This window comes from Opisthocomus hoazin, chromosome 18 (genome assembly GCF_030867145.1).
Source record: "Opisthocomus hoazin isolate bOpiHoa1 chromosome 18, bOpiHoa1.hap1, whole genome shotgun sequence".
Classification (NCBI taxonomy): Eukaryota; Metazoa; Chordata; class Aves; order Opisthocomiformes; family Opisthocomidae; genus Opisthocomus; species Opisthocomus hoazin.
Window position 1 is genome coordinate 384539 of NC_134431.1, and position 13594 is coordinate 398132.

At 62.4% G+C, this 13594-nt stretch overlaps 1 protein-coding gene across 2 annotated transcripts in view; it reads left to right on the forward strand.

The window, feature by feature from the left end:
• The window catches only part of LOC104328261 (rho GTPase-activating protein 39), a 55477-nt gene that overhangs the window by 23738 nt on the left and 18145 nt on the right, over window positions 1-13594 (forward strand). For both annotated transcript variants that reach the window (XM_075438938.1, XM_075438939.1), the window contains exons 2-3: window positions 1121-1513; window positions 11754-13062. In XM_075438938.1, coding sequence (XP_075295053.1) covers window positions 1121-1513; window positions 11754-13062 — 1702 coding nt within the window. The remainder of the gene's footprint in view (window positions 1-1120; window positions 1514-11753; window positions 13063-13594) is intronic.

Sequence of the window (13594 nt, forward strand, 5' to 3'; positions counted from 1 at the left end):
CTGTAACTACGTCCTGTCGCCCTTCCAAGCTCCCCTGTGTGTGTGGCTGGGTTGATTTTGGTGGGGGGTCCCACCGTGCCTGTTTTCCTCTTCCAGTGCCGAGGGTGGTGGGCTGTGCCCCTGCCTTGGGGTGCAGCCCCCCACCTTCCCCCTCCGGAGCTGCCAGCGGGCCAGCTGGGTCCGGGCCCCTTTTCGGTCCCCTGTGCCCCTTTTCCGTCCCCTGTGCCCCTTTTTGGTCCCCTGTGCCCCTTTTCCTATCGACTGGCTGGCGTTCTGGCAAAGAGCTGTGGTGTCTCGGAGGCCGCTGCTCCTCTTGTGTCCCCTCCGAGCTGTCCCCCAGACCCTCCTTGCCGGTGCCTCGTCCCGCCTGCGCCTCTGGGCTGCTGTCTGTGCGGCTGCGCTCGCCTCGCTCGCCTCGCGGCCCCGCCGGGCTCTGCTGCTGCCCTCCCGTCCCCCTGTTTGAGGACGACTCCTCTTCGCCGTTGGCAGTGCCCTTGCTAGCGGCAGTGACCCGCTGGCTCGTTCCTGCGCCTGTGGTCTGGCATCGCGGCTGCGTGGAAGTGATGGGGCTGGCTCTGTGGGTCCCAGCCCCGGGCACGGCGTGGGGCGCTGGCGCGGCTGCTCGTGCTGCACCTTAAATCAAAGGGGGGAACGGAAGAGGTTTAGACCAAAGCACACCAGGTGACGAGCCGGGGGTTTTCTGGACACAGGGTTTGCCCAGCAGGATCTGCTCGCCCGTGCGTTCCTGGCAGCACCCAGCGCATCTCGCCAGACGCCCGCACGCCTGCGGTCGCGCCAGCCCTGGTGGGAGCTGTCAGAGCATCAGCAGACGATGCTCGCCCGCCCTGTGCCGCTTGTCCCGGGCTGGTGTGAGCTGACGCTGGGGCCGGACTGCGGAGGTGACCTCCCCTTCCCTGTGCCAGGGAGCTGCTGCTTCGGCTTGGCCCCATCTCGAGCCCTTCCCTCGTCTTCCCGCGAGCTCGTTACCCTGCCGAATGGCCCTGAGCGGTGCTTTGGTCTGCAGCACGCCTGCCTGGCCCCGAGGCAGCAGCTCTGCGTGGCTCCCAGACAGCCCCGTTGCCTCGAACCCCAGACTAACGCAGCTCTCCTGTCCCTGCAGCTCGGACTGGGTGGAGATCATCGAGCCCCGCTCCCAGGAGCGGATGTACGTCAACCTGACCACGGGCGAGTGCGGCTGGGACCCCCCTCCCAACCTGAAGGTGCGTCAGTCGGACCAGAGGCAGTGGTGGGAGCTCTTCGACCAGAACAACAACCGCTTCTACTACTACAATGCCATCACGCGGCAGACGGTGTGGCACCGGCCCCAGGGCTGCGACATCGTGCCCTTGGCGCAGCTCCAGGCCATGAAGCGCAGCTCCCAGCCCGACGGCCGGCAGCACCGGGGCAGCGCCGGCAGCGATGGCAGAAGCACCCCCGTCCAAATGGCCTTCCTGCAGGAGGTGGAGAAGGGCAAGGCGGACTGCGCCGCGGAGAAGAGGAAAGATGCTGCCAGGTAGGGAAAGCCTCAGTCGGAGCCCTGGCCCAGGCTGCCCAGGGAGGCTGTGGAGTCTCCTTCTCTGGAGATATTCCAGCCCCGCCTGGCCGCGGTGCTGTGCAGCCTGCTGTGGGTGACCCTGCTTGGGCAGGGGGTTGGGCTGGGTGACCCACAGAGGGCCCTGCCAACCCCTGCCATGCTGGGGTTCTGGGATTCTGTGATTCTCTGTTTATACCTAATGGGGGGCTTCAGTTGCCAGACGGGCGCTGTCTGCCCGGCAGCAGGGCTGGAAAGCGGAGCTGCCCCGAGAGGGTGTGCGCTGGGGTGCGACGCTGCCGTGCGCCCTGCGCTTCCTGGGCTACAGCGGCTTTCACCGCTGCGGTACTGCCTGAACGTCCGCCGTCTGGGCCAGGCCTCGCTGGCGTGGGGCACCAGAAGAACACACAGCAAAAGCTGATCGTGGCTCCAGAGCCCTTTGCGCTGAGCCGGAGGAGAGGGGATGGGCAGGGGCGTCACGCAGTGACAAGAGCTCTGCTGATGGCGGGGTTTGCTGGGGTGGCTGAGCTGCGGTGCGGGGGGTTAGGCTGCTGCGGCGCGCGGGTGAGCCCCGCTGCCTTGGCTCCTTCCCTCCCCACTCGCTTGGCTGCTTGCAAGTGCTTGCAGCTCGGCGGGGAGGGAGGTGGGGCTGCAGGGACGGAGCTTCTGGGCACAGTTATTTGCTCACATCAAGCCTGAAATGAAAGAACAATAACGGGATGCTGTTTTGTTTGGCTAAGAGATTTTCTTACACTCAAACCAGTCTGACAACAATCAGTTGGGGTTTTTTTTTGTATTGAAACTTTGCCAGCTTCAGCTGCACAAAAGCATCCCCTCCCCAGTCCCCGAGGTGACAGCCCCTCTGCCCAGGGCTGCCCTGACTCCCTCCTGTCCTGCCTGGGCATCATCCTGCCCCAAAGAACGTGGTGCCAGCTGCCGGGAAGGTTGGGCAGCGGAGCAGAGTCACGCTGAGAAGTGACTCACCCGAGGGCTAGAGCAGGGCTCAGGTGAGCCCGGTGCTCCTGCCATCCGTGCCAGTACTCCTTGTCCCCAGTACTGGGCGGTGCAGCGAGCCAGGCTCCTTCGACAGCTCGTTGTGCCGATCGAGGTTGTGCGCCTGGTGCTGGTGGGGAGAGGAGAAAAAAGCCAAGATGATGAAAACTGTGTAGGATGGCAGTTGTGGAAAATAGGTGCTCTAGAGCGCCCTAAACTGAGGTTTATCACTTGTCTGTTGCTCCTGTGAGATGCTTCTGGGGCCACTTCGGATCTGTGCGACTGGGAGACACTGGTGATGCGCATGAAGTGCACCAGAAAGAGCCCAGAGCGTTACTGGTGCCTGCAGTGCTTCCAGTGCCTCCTGCCCCACGAGCAGCCCCTCTGAGCTTCAGAGCCATCCAGAGGATGATCCCTGCCCTATCAGGAGAAACCTGAACAGTGAGAAATGCCTTGAGCTGAACCCCAGCAGCTCCCAGGTCCTTCCAGTCCGGCCCGGTGACCACAGGCGAGCCACAGGCAGGAGGGATTTGTCCCAAGCCGACCGGCTTCCCCTGTGTGTCCCTCTGCAGCCTGGCGCTCTGGGGCAGCCGGGACGGGCACCAACAAGCTGCCTGTTTCCAGAGCCTCGCACAGGGCAAAGAACATCCCGAGCTCCGTGGGGGCCAAGGTATTTCTGACTCGGGCTCTTGGGAGCGGAATGTGGCCTCCTCTGCACAGTCGGGGGAGCGGCTGGGCCGTGAGGGATAGGCGATGGCGGCTCAGACCCGTCCCTCCGCTCTCCGGCCCTCTTGGCAGGGGGTCCCCGCGCAGGCCCCCTGTGCAGGAGGCAGGGCCGTGATGCAGGGTGGGCAGCAGTTTGCTTCACCTGTCCTTGCCAGCCAGGCTGGTCCCCAGCAGCGCCTCGGGTGTCACTGCTGGTTCTCCTGCGAGGAAGGGGAGGGTGAAGGGGGTTTCTGTCGCGAGCTCCATCCGTCACACGCTCCATCCTGAGCCCAAGCTGATGCAGCAGCCTTGGGGCACTTTGAGCCTGCAACAAACTCTGGTGAGGGGCAAACGCTGGGGAAGGTGCGAGTGGCAGCTCGCTCGGGAGGCTTGTCTGGGCCCCCCACCGGTGAGCTGGCAGCGTTTGCCTGTGGAAGCTGCTTTTCCTTGCACATCCGTCATGTGTCACAGATTCACAGAGTGTTCGGGGCTGGCAGGGCCCTCTGTGGGTCACCCAGCCCAGCCCCCTGCCCAAGCAGGGTCACCCAGAGCAGGCTGCACAGCACCGCGGCCAGGCGGGGCTGGAATATCTCCAGAGAAGGAGACTCCACAGCCTCCCTGGGCAGCCTGGGCCAGGGCTCCGTCACCCTCAGAGGGAAGAAGTTCTTCCTCGGGTTCAGCTGCAGCTTCCTCTGCTTCAGTTTGTGCCCGTTGCCCCTTGTCCTGTCGCTGGGCACCACTGGAAAGAGTCTGGCCCTGTCCTCCTGACACCCACCCTGCAGATATTTGTAGGCATTTCTAAGGTCCCCTCGCAGCCTTCTCTTCTCCAGGCTCGTCACTGCTGTTTGTGAGCAGGGGTTGCGCGTCCGGTTACGGCGCAGAGAACGCTTTCCCTACCCAGGTCTGACACCCGAGGAGAGATTTCTTGCCTTTTGCTAGCGTGCAAAATGGTGAGCAAATGGCTGAGCCCAAAGCACATGCTGGCAGGTGGGACCTAGCGCCCGCGCTGGGGTGTCTGGTCTAGTAACAGCAGAAGCACAGCAAGCTTTGCAGCTCTGTTGTCTGCGTTGCTCTCCAGAGAGGAATGTAAGCGTGTCCTCGTCCCTCCCTCGGCAGGGACACAGCTGTGTACACAGAGGGTGGGTATCTCGAGTGCTGTTGGGAGCCTTTGACATCTTTATAAGGTACCTGCGCCCGGGAGGGTTTTGCTTTTGTCTCTGACGGCTGCACAAAGGAGCTGTTTTTCTTCCCATCAAGTTTGTCGTCCTGTGATAGATGGAGAGGCCAGAAGAGACCAGTGTGGTCCCCAAGAGGGGCCTCCTGCAAGCGCATGCCACAGAGAGCTGGGGGAAGGGATTTTGTCCTTTATTCAGTAATACTTTGTAGTTGAGGTTGTTTTTTTTCTCTTCTAGCAGACTTTTTTTCCCACTCTTCCCCTCTGGTGCCTTTTATCAGCACCACTACATTTGCTGTGCCTGCTGCCCTGGCTCGACGCTGCCGAGCCCCCTGTGTGCTGCTCTCAACAGCCTCGAGAGGAGCCCAGACGCTCTCTGGCCGGGCGGGCACCGCAGCACCGCTCCTCGCTGCCCGTTCCCTCCGTCGCCAGTCCCGTCCCGCCCTCTCCGTCGCTGCCCCACCGCTCGCCGCTGCTCTCCCAGCTCGGGGCAGCCTTCTCCGGACGCCGGCCCTTGGCTTCCCCGGGTGGCCCGGGGGTCCTTCCCTCGGGGGGAAGGCAGGCGCTGGCTGCGGGAGACGCTGCTGCCGTGCCCGGAGCCTCCTGGGCCAGCTCCCTGCCTGCACTCGTGCTCTTGCTGCCGTGGCGGTTTTTGGCCGTGCTTCCCGGGGCTGCCTTGCTCTGCGCGGGCTCCGCTCCTCCCTTGCCGGAGCCGAGACAGCAGGCAGCGCTCGTCTCGCAGCTCCAGACCCCTCCTGAGCACTGGGGATCCTGGTGGGAAGACAGACGGGCTCTTTGCCGGGCAGATGAGGGCCAGACGATCCTTTCACGCACTGGACAGCTCTGCAAAGGATGGACGGGTTCCCTAGGGGACTGCGAGACCAGCCGGGGCCTGGAAGCGGCCGGGAGTGTTTTGGAAGTGTCTTGTGAGCTGCTGCGGCCGCACTGGGCCTCAGGGGTCAGAAAGAGCCAGGCATGGCAGAGGGCCGAGGTCTGAAGAGGACAGTCTTGCTGGGAGTGGAGCCTGCGTGCTGGTCTGCAGCGTTTGCGCATGTCACTGGTCAGGGCCACGAGTGGGCTCTGCTGTCCCCAGCCCCGCTGGCCGTGCAGACCGGCCCTTTGCCTCCTCCGCTCGTAGTCCTCCCAGGGTCGGGGACTGGTTTCGGAGTGGGGTTTCTGAGGCTCCCCGTGTGATAACAATGCATCTCAAAGTAAATCCGCCGTCCCTAGGAACATCCTTCCCCCGGGACAGGGTAGGCACAGGTCACTGCTGCGGGGGCAGCAGGTTCTACCGCCCGTCCCCTCCTTGCCCACCGTCCCCACGTCTCGGCATCCTGGACTGAGACAGAGAAGGGGCTTGGTCTTAACCTCATCAGGAAGGTGTGCTGGATGGGGAGCTAGAGGGGACGTGTGACGTGAAGCCTGTGAGGGTGGCTGTGAGGGTACCTGGGCCTCTTCCGAGTCTGGTTTGCCTCACTGTCGGCTAACTCTCTCGAGGCCCTGCGGAAGTAGTGGCAATATGAAGGGCGGACCTGCTGGAGAGCAGCTCTGTGGAGAGGGACCTGGGTGTCCTGGTGGACGACAGGGTGACCGTGAGCCAGCAGCGTGCCCTGGCTGCCAAGAAGGCCAATGGGATCCTGGGGTGCATCAAGAGGAGTGTGGCCAGCAGGGTGAGGGAGGTTCTCCTCCCCCTCTGCTCTGCCCTGGTGAGGCCCCATCTGCAGTGCTGTGTCCAGTTCTGGGCTCCCCAGTTCAAGAAAGATGAGGAACTGCTGGAGAGAGTCCAGCGGAGGGCTACGAGGATGATGAGGGGACTGGAGCATCTCTCCTACGAGGAGAGGCTGAGGGAGCTGGGCTTGTTCAGCCTGGAGAAGAGAAGGCTGAGAGGGGACCTTAGAAATGCCTCTAAATATCTGCAGGGTGGGTGTCAGGAGGACGGGGCCAGACTCTTTCCAGTGGTGCCCAGCAACAGGACAAGGGGCAACGGGCACAAACTGAAGCAGAGGAAGCTCCAGCTGAACCCGAGGAAGAACTTCTTCCCTCTGAGGGTGCCGGAGCCCTGGCCCAGGCTGCCCAGGGAGGCTGTGGAGTCTCCTTCTCTGGAGATATTCCAGCCCCGCCTGGCCGCGGTGCTGTGCAGCCTGCTCTGGGTGACCCTGCTTGGGCAGGGGGTTGGGCTGGGTGATCCTCAGAGGTCCCTTCCAACCCCGACCATTCTGTGATTCTGTGATAATCAGGGCAAGAAACACCATCAGGGTTCCTAATGCAGGCTTGTTTCCTTCTCATGCCGCTGGCCTTGGGGCAGGGGACAAGCGCCATGCTCTTCGCACACGTCCGCAGGGCTCTCCTCGGGCCGTGCAGCCCCGGCGCTGGGTGGGTCACCTCTGCGGGGTCTCCGTCCCTGCCTCCGGCGCGGGCACTGGAGGCAGCTCTGGAGGCAGCGGCAGCAGTGCCCCTGGGACGCGGACACCCCTGTTCTTTTGCCTCTGTCAAAGCACCAGGAAAACAACCGCTGGGAAGGGCAGAGCTGGGGCGCAGGGCCTTTTCTCCAGGCTTCTGGGAGGGAAGAGCAAACAATGGAGCTCTGGAGCCTGGGAAGAGCTGCCAGAGCCGCTGGGCCTGCCGGAGCTGGGTGCAGGCTGGGAAAGCCAGCGCCGCGCTGCCGTGTTGATGTTGGAGCTACTTGAAAGCATTCCTCGAAGGAACCATCTCGAGGGACGCGGCAGGGTCGCTCCCACCGGAGGCCGACGGGCACGTTCCTCCAGCGCTGGCTTGGCTTTCCGTCAGGGCCCTTGCTGCGCAGAGGGACGAGGCTGAGCCTTCCTCCGTGCTGGGACGGCAGGAAGCCCCCGTCCTCCTCTGCTCCATCTTTCCAGCAGCCTGGGGCTGGGGTTGAGGGGAGCTGTCTCCAGATGTGGCCCCAGGAATTTGTTCATGGCTGTGGAAATGGTCCTTCCAAAGAAAAAAAGCCTTCTGTTCTCTGGAGTGGTGCCTCTCTCCCCTGGTCCCTGGTGCCCGGGGAGGCTGGAGGCAGCACACCGTGTCCGAGAGAGACGGACGGGTGAAGCGGGGTACGGCACGCGCTGCGGGGTTTCACTTCCCCTTCGCGTCCACCTACAAAGCTCGGGGTCAGGGGCGCGTGGTGGCCGTGGCCAGGCTGGGGCTTGGCTCGCTGTGCCCCGGTGCCGCCGCAGTGGCACAGCTCCCCCGTCTCCTCCCGCCCGGTGAACCCCGCTCGCCTCGGGCTGTCCGGCGGAGCCCTGCGAGGACACTGCCCTGGCGCGAGGAGCACGCCCGAGTCCCACGCCAGCCCCGAAGGCCGAGCTGCTGGGCGCGGTGCCCGTGGGGTAGCCGTCGCGCAGAACCCCTCGCCTCGTTGCCTGCCCGTGGCTGTCCGTCTGCCCCGGGCCTGCTGTCCCAGCCTGCAGCTCCTGCCGCGTCCCACTGCGTCGCGGGGTGCTTCCCCCCGCCCGGCCGAGTGACGCGGGGCAGCGAGGACGCCGTCACCCTCCGGCTGCACTGGGTGCAGGTGGGCAGAGCTTGGCAGCACCCGCTTCTGTTCTGACCAAACCCCCCCTTGCTCATCTGAGGCCGGAGTCTGGGCCTTGCTCTGTTTCACAGATGGGGGAGGGGGAGTACCCTAAGATCAAAATGTCGCGCTGGGGCGGGAGTCCGTCTCCAGGCCGGTGGTGCTGCATCTGAGGGTCTCAAGGCAGGCAGGGATGCCGGGGGGTCTCAAGGCAGGCAGACATGCTGGGGGGTCTCAAGGCAGGCAGGGATGCCGGGGGGTCTCAAGGCAGGCAGACATGCTGGGGGGTCTCAAGGCCAGCGGTTGTGCCGGGGGGTCTCAAGACAGGCAGACATGCCGGGGGGTCTCAAGGCGGGCAGACATGCCTGCAGCTCAGGGCTGCGGCCCTGCAGGGCTGCGGCTCGTCTCCTCCGGACCCTCCGGACCAGGGCAGTGCGGGTCCAGGCGCGGTGCTGCTCCGACTGCAGTGCTGGGGTAAGGTCGCTCCCGACCTGCCCGCTGAGTCGGGAGCCCCTGGGCGGCTCTGTGCTGCCTGTCCTTGACACGGCTCTTGGGCAGTCTCGCCTCCCTGCCGCGAAGCGAGCCGCTGGTACAGCTGGGCAGAGGGGTGGTGGAGGGCCGTCAGAAACGCTCTTTTAGAAGCCTACCAAATGTTGCTGCTCTGGTTCTCCCTGTTAGGCCAGAAGCTCTTCGAGGAACAGCCGGATCTTCAGCAGCGCCGGCGCTTGGGATCAGGGCTTGGCGGCATGCAGGAGCCGTCCCTGCGGCTCCATGGAGGGACAGCTGGCGGGTTGTCCCCGTGGAGGGATGGCTGGAGGCTTGTCCCCGTGGAGGGATGGCTGGCGGGTTGCAGGGACACGTGTCCTCGCAAATTCCACCCTCATCCTGCCGTTACCACTGGCCGTCCCCGCCCGCGTCCTGGCGTGGTGCCGCTGGCAGTCACCCTGCTCCAGGCGTCAGTGCTCTGGGAGGAAGCGCCGCTGGCAGCAAACAGGAGTGGGAGAGCGGGGCTGTGCCTGCTGGTGGCTCAGTGAGGTGGGGGACGCCAGTCCCGAGTCCCTTGGTGTTTCCCAAGCAGCTGCTCTGGGGCCAGGGTCAGTCCTGGGCTGCGAGGCTGTGAGCGGGCGGCGGTGGCTGGGGGACAGTCCTTCCTCATGGTGGTGGCATCTCTGTCCTGAAGTAGTGACAGCAGCTCCCTTAAAACAGAGCCCTTTGTGCCTTAGGGGGAGATTCTGGGAGGACCCCAGGATGGGAAGCAGAGAACGGTGGCCCTTTCTCAGTCCCCTCTGGTCCCCTGGGTCGTTGCGAAGGCCGTGGCGCAGTGCGGGGTGGCCAGAGGGCGGCGGGGCCTTTGGACCCTGGCCGGGAGCCAGCTACGGCGCCCGTGGCCCCGCAGCGCCAGCTGCGCCCACGTCTCCGGCACCGCTGTGCCGCGGGGGCATCTGCGGCGACGCAGCGCCCTCGGAGAGCGTGGTTCACCCAAAATGTGGTGAGCGGTGGGTGGGGAAGGGGCAGACGTGGGACGTTGGGTGTGGGGTGGGGGAGGTGACTGGCTCAGGTCACCGGGGCGAGCAGGTGAAATGGGCACCCACAGTGACGTGGGACTGCAGCTGTGGGGCAGCCGCGTCCCGTCGGGGTGGGCGTGGGGAGAGCAGAGTGGGTACAGGCGCAGCCAGGTGGGTGGAGGAGAGGCAGAGCACCCCCGGGGAAGCCATGCTGGAGGAGCGGGCTGGGACACGGCCGGTGGAAGGTCTGGAGAGCAGGAGCAGAGCGCAGGAGGGTTGGCATGTCCGGATATCGTGGGACTGGAACAACCCCGTGCACCAGTACAGGCTTGGGGCGGACCTGCTGGAGAGCAGCTCTGTGGAGAGGGACCTGGGTGTCCTGGTGGACGACAGGTTGACCATGAGCCAGCAGTGTGCCCTGGCTGCCAAGAAAGCCAATGGGATCCTGGGGTGCATCAAGAAGAGTGTGGCCAGCAGGACAAGGGAGGTTCTTCTCCCCCTCTGCTCTGCCCTGGTGAGGCCCCATCTGCAGTGCTGTGTCCAGTTCTGGGCTCCCCAGTTCAAGAAAGATGAGGAGCTGCTGGAGAGAGTCCAGTGGAGGGCTACGAGGATGATGAGGGGACTGGAGCATCTCTCCTACGAGGAGAGGCTGAGGGAGCTGGGCTTGTTCAGCCTGGAGAAGAGAAGGCTGAGAGGGGACCTTAGAAATGCCTCTAAATGTCTGCAGGGTGGGGGTCAGGAGGACGGGGCCAGACTCTTTCCAGTGGTGCCCAGCGACAGGACAAGGGGCAACGGGCACAAACTGAAGCAGAGGAAGCTCCAGCTGAACCCGAGGAAGAACTTCTTCCCTCTGAGGGTGCCGGAGCCCTGGCCCAGGCTGCCCAGGGAGGCTGTGGAGTCTCCTTCTCTGGAGATATTCCAGCCCCGCCTGGCCGCGGTGCTGTGCAGCCTGCTCTGGGTGACCCTGCTTGGGCAGGGGGTTGGGCTGGGGGACCCACAGAGGGCCCTGCCAACCCCTGCCACGCTGGGATTCTGGGATTCAGTGGGCTGCACGGGAGGCACGGGCAGGGGGTGGCATCACCGCTGGGCAGCGTGTGGTGGGGGTGGGTCTGTCTGCCAGCGCAGGGTCCGTGCAGGACAGGTCAACAATTGTTAAGGTTCAAATAGAGCAAAATGTCTGTGAAGGCGTTGGGGGAACGTCTCCTGCCGCAGACAGGGCCCACAGAGCGCACCCCTGGGCTTATCCAGTGGATACGTGGAGGGAGGGCACAAAAGGGAGCCAGGTTCCGGGGGACCTTCCTGGGGACAGCGGTGCCTTTGAAGACCTGGGAGCTCGGGTTGGTTGCACAGCCTTTCCGTGCCCTTTTCCTCAACGCTCACAGAGACCGGCTGTAGCTGCAGCCTGACAGCAGGCTGTTACTGAATTGCAGATGTTGCCGTGGGCACGCTGGGTTCTGATGGATCACAGAATCAGAATCACAGAATGTTCAGGTTTGGCAGGGCCCTCTGTGAGTCACCCAGCCCAGCCCCCTGCCCAGGCAGGGTCACCCAGAGCAGGGGGCACAGCACCGCGGCCAGGCGGGGCTGGAATATCTCCAGAGAAGGAGACTCCACACCGCCACGGGTTGGAGGGTGCTCCCGGCAGAGGAGGATTTCACAGCCACGAGAGCTGAGCAGAGCCAGGAGGTTTGGCCGAGGGAACCAGATCTGCGGGCGTCTGGACTGCGCGGGGAGGATTGCTCTACGCAGAGGCTTGGTGGGCTGCGTGGGAGCGTAGCACGCGTCCTGGGAGCTGAGGACGTCCGTCCCCGTACACCTCCCGTGGATTTTGTAGGCTTTTCTGCAGAATAAACATATGTTTGGAAAGTTAGATCAAAAAACCAACGTGGTCTGGAAGGAGTGCCATCGCAGTGTGACGTACCAGGGCAGACACTGGGGTTGTTTTCCAGCTCGTTGCATGGCTGGTCCAGGCCTGCAGCTGGGCCGTCCCGGGTGCCGTGCCAGCTGGTGAGTCTTGGGAAGCGTCGGGTCTCTCCTGTCTCGGTGCTGCGGACACCAGGCAGGTTATAGTGTGACGAACTTCGTCTTGTTGTTCTGCTGTGATGACTCAGAGATTTATCACGTGTGCAACAACGATGTGTTTCTGTTTCGGGAAGGGGGATCTCCAGGAAAAAACAATCAGGAGGTGATGTAAGTGGCTGGGGAATCTCCAGGCACTTGGAGACTAACAATCTGGGATTTGGGTAGAATTAGAGGCTACTTCAGTTAATACAATTCTTAAATAATTCCCTGTATTTGTATCTTTTCTTCCTTTAGGGAGACTCCTACCCACTGGCAGCCTCTGCCAGGCACGAAAGCAGCCATGTTGGTCAAAGTGAACAGTCTGAGGCAGGTACAGAGCTCTTCAAACAGTTCGCTTCAGCTACAGAGTGCTTCAGAGACCAGCAGCCACAAACCTCTGCCAAAGCCAGCCGTTTATGCTCAGCCTCAATCCACGTCCCAGAGCGCTGGAGCCGCGAAGCAAATGCCTACAGGAGAAACAAAGCAGTCTATGCAGATCAAAAAGACAGAGAACGGTGGGTTTTGCCTAGTGCTGATGAATGGTCCAACTTCTCAGACGCCTCCAAGGAGCCAGGCGGGAACCCCCCAGCCTGCATCCCCCAAGTATGCCTCCCCTGCACCTATATACGATGAGCCATCTTTAGAGTCTCCCATTTATGATGAGCCACCAGTAGATATGGACACTGAAAGCGTCAGTGTGAGCGGGATGTCTCCACCAAGGTCGCCGAGCAATAGCTTAAAAAAGCAGCTGCAACCAACCAAACTGTTACAGCATCCCAGTACGCAACAGCAGCAAGCTGTGAAGAAGCATGCGAGAAATCCTTCTTCCACTGAATACAGCCCAGCTGGCAGAGAATATATAAAACATATGGTCAACGTTGACCAGTCTTCCAGACTCTCCCACCCTTCTGCTGCAACAGCCGATGCCTCCACTAAACTGCCTGGTCTTCTTACTTCAAAGGACAGCTTCAAGCAGTCTTGGAGGATCTTGGAAGCCAACGTCCTCAAGAACATGGAAGCCCACCACAGTCGGCAGAACAGCATGCAAACTCAAGAGTACCCAACCGGTATAAGCCATCAGGATTCTGGTTATTCAACTGGCCCTTCTCCAAGCCTGAGAAAAAGGAAAGGAAGGAGGCAAGGGACAGGGCAAGGCAGACCTGGCTCTGTGGGCAGCAGCAGCGAGCTCACGGCTTTGAACGATAAGCTGATTGCTGAGATGCGTGCTGTGGTGGGCAGGTCAGCGGCTTGCAGGGGAAGCAAAGCCAGCCTCGATGCTGAAAGTCTGGAGAGTGGCATCCCGGCAGAGAGCAGTAAAGTCAGATTTCAGTCTGACCACTTGAAAAAATGCATCAGCCGGAGCTCGAGGGACGACGTCTCGGCCAGTAATAGGTCCCTGTATAGACCAGGCCTGGAGAGCAGAGGCAGCTTTACAAACGATGCGGCTGCTCAACAGGACGTAGTGAGGCAGAAGAGGACTTTTGAGAAAATAGATTCTTTAGAAAAGAATGTGACCAGCCAGACAAGTTTGTCTTCATCAGATGCTACACGTCGCTCATCCCAGGTACCTCCCCGTCTACGCCGGGTGAAATCGCGCGCCGTTGCTGGGCTGTCGTGGAGCAGAGCCGAGTGCCTGGTCTGCTCCCGGGGGGGTTCGGTGGCTGTGCTGCAGGCAGAACATGTCTGTGCCTGCAGAATAGCAAACGGGTCACAAAGCTTCACATTTTTGCAGGTGGAGACCCCGTTTCAGGCCAGTGGTGTGAGAGGAGGGGGAACTGTGGAGGGGCTCGTGTCCAGCAAGCCCTCGGCGCTGTGGGTGGCTCTGCTGTGGTTTTTTGGTAAATCTACTGCCTGCTCGTTTTGCTGGCGTTTGTGTCGTCTTTGGTACCCCCTGCCCTCCCACGTCCATCTGCGCTGGGATGGCCAGAGCTGGTGGGGTACGGGACGCAGGTGTCAGCACTTCCATGGCCACGTGGCAGCATTTGATCTTCTTTGCGCTCTCTCCTTTTTCTGATAGTTCCTCACATTCTTTTCTCCGTTCTGATCGTTCCTGAGCATTGAGTAGAAATCTTCAGAGAAACGGTGGCTCTGCACCT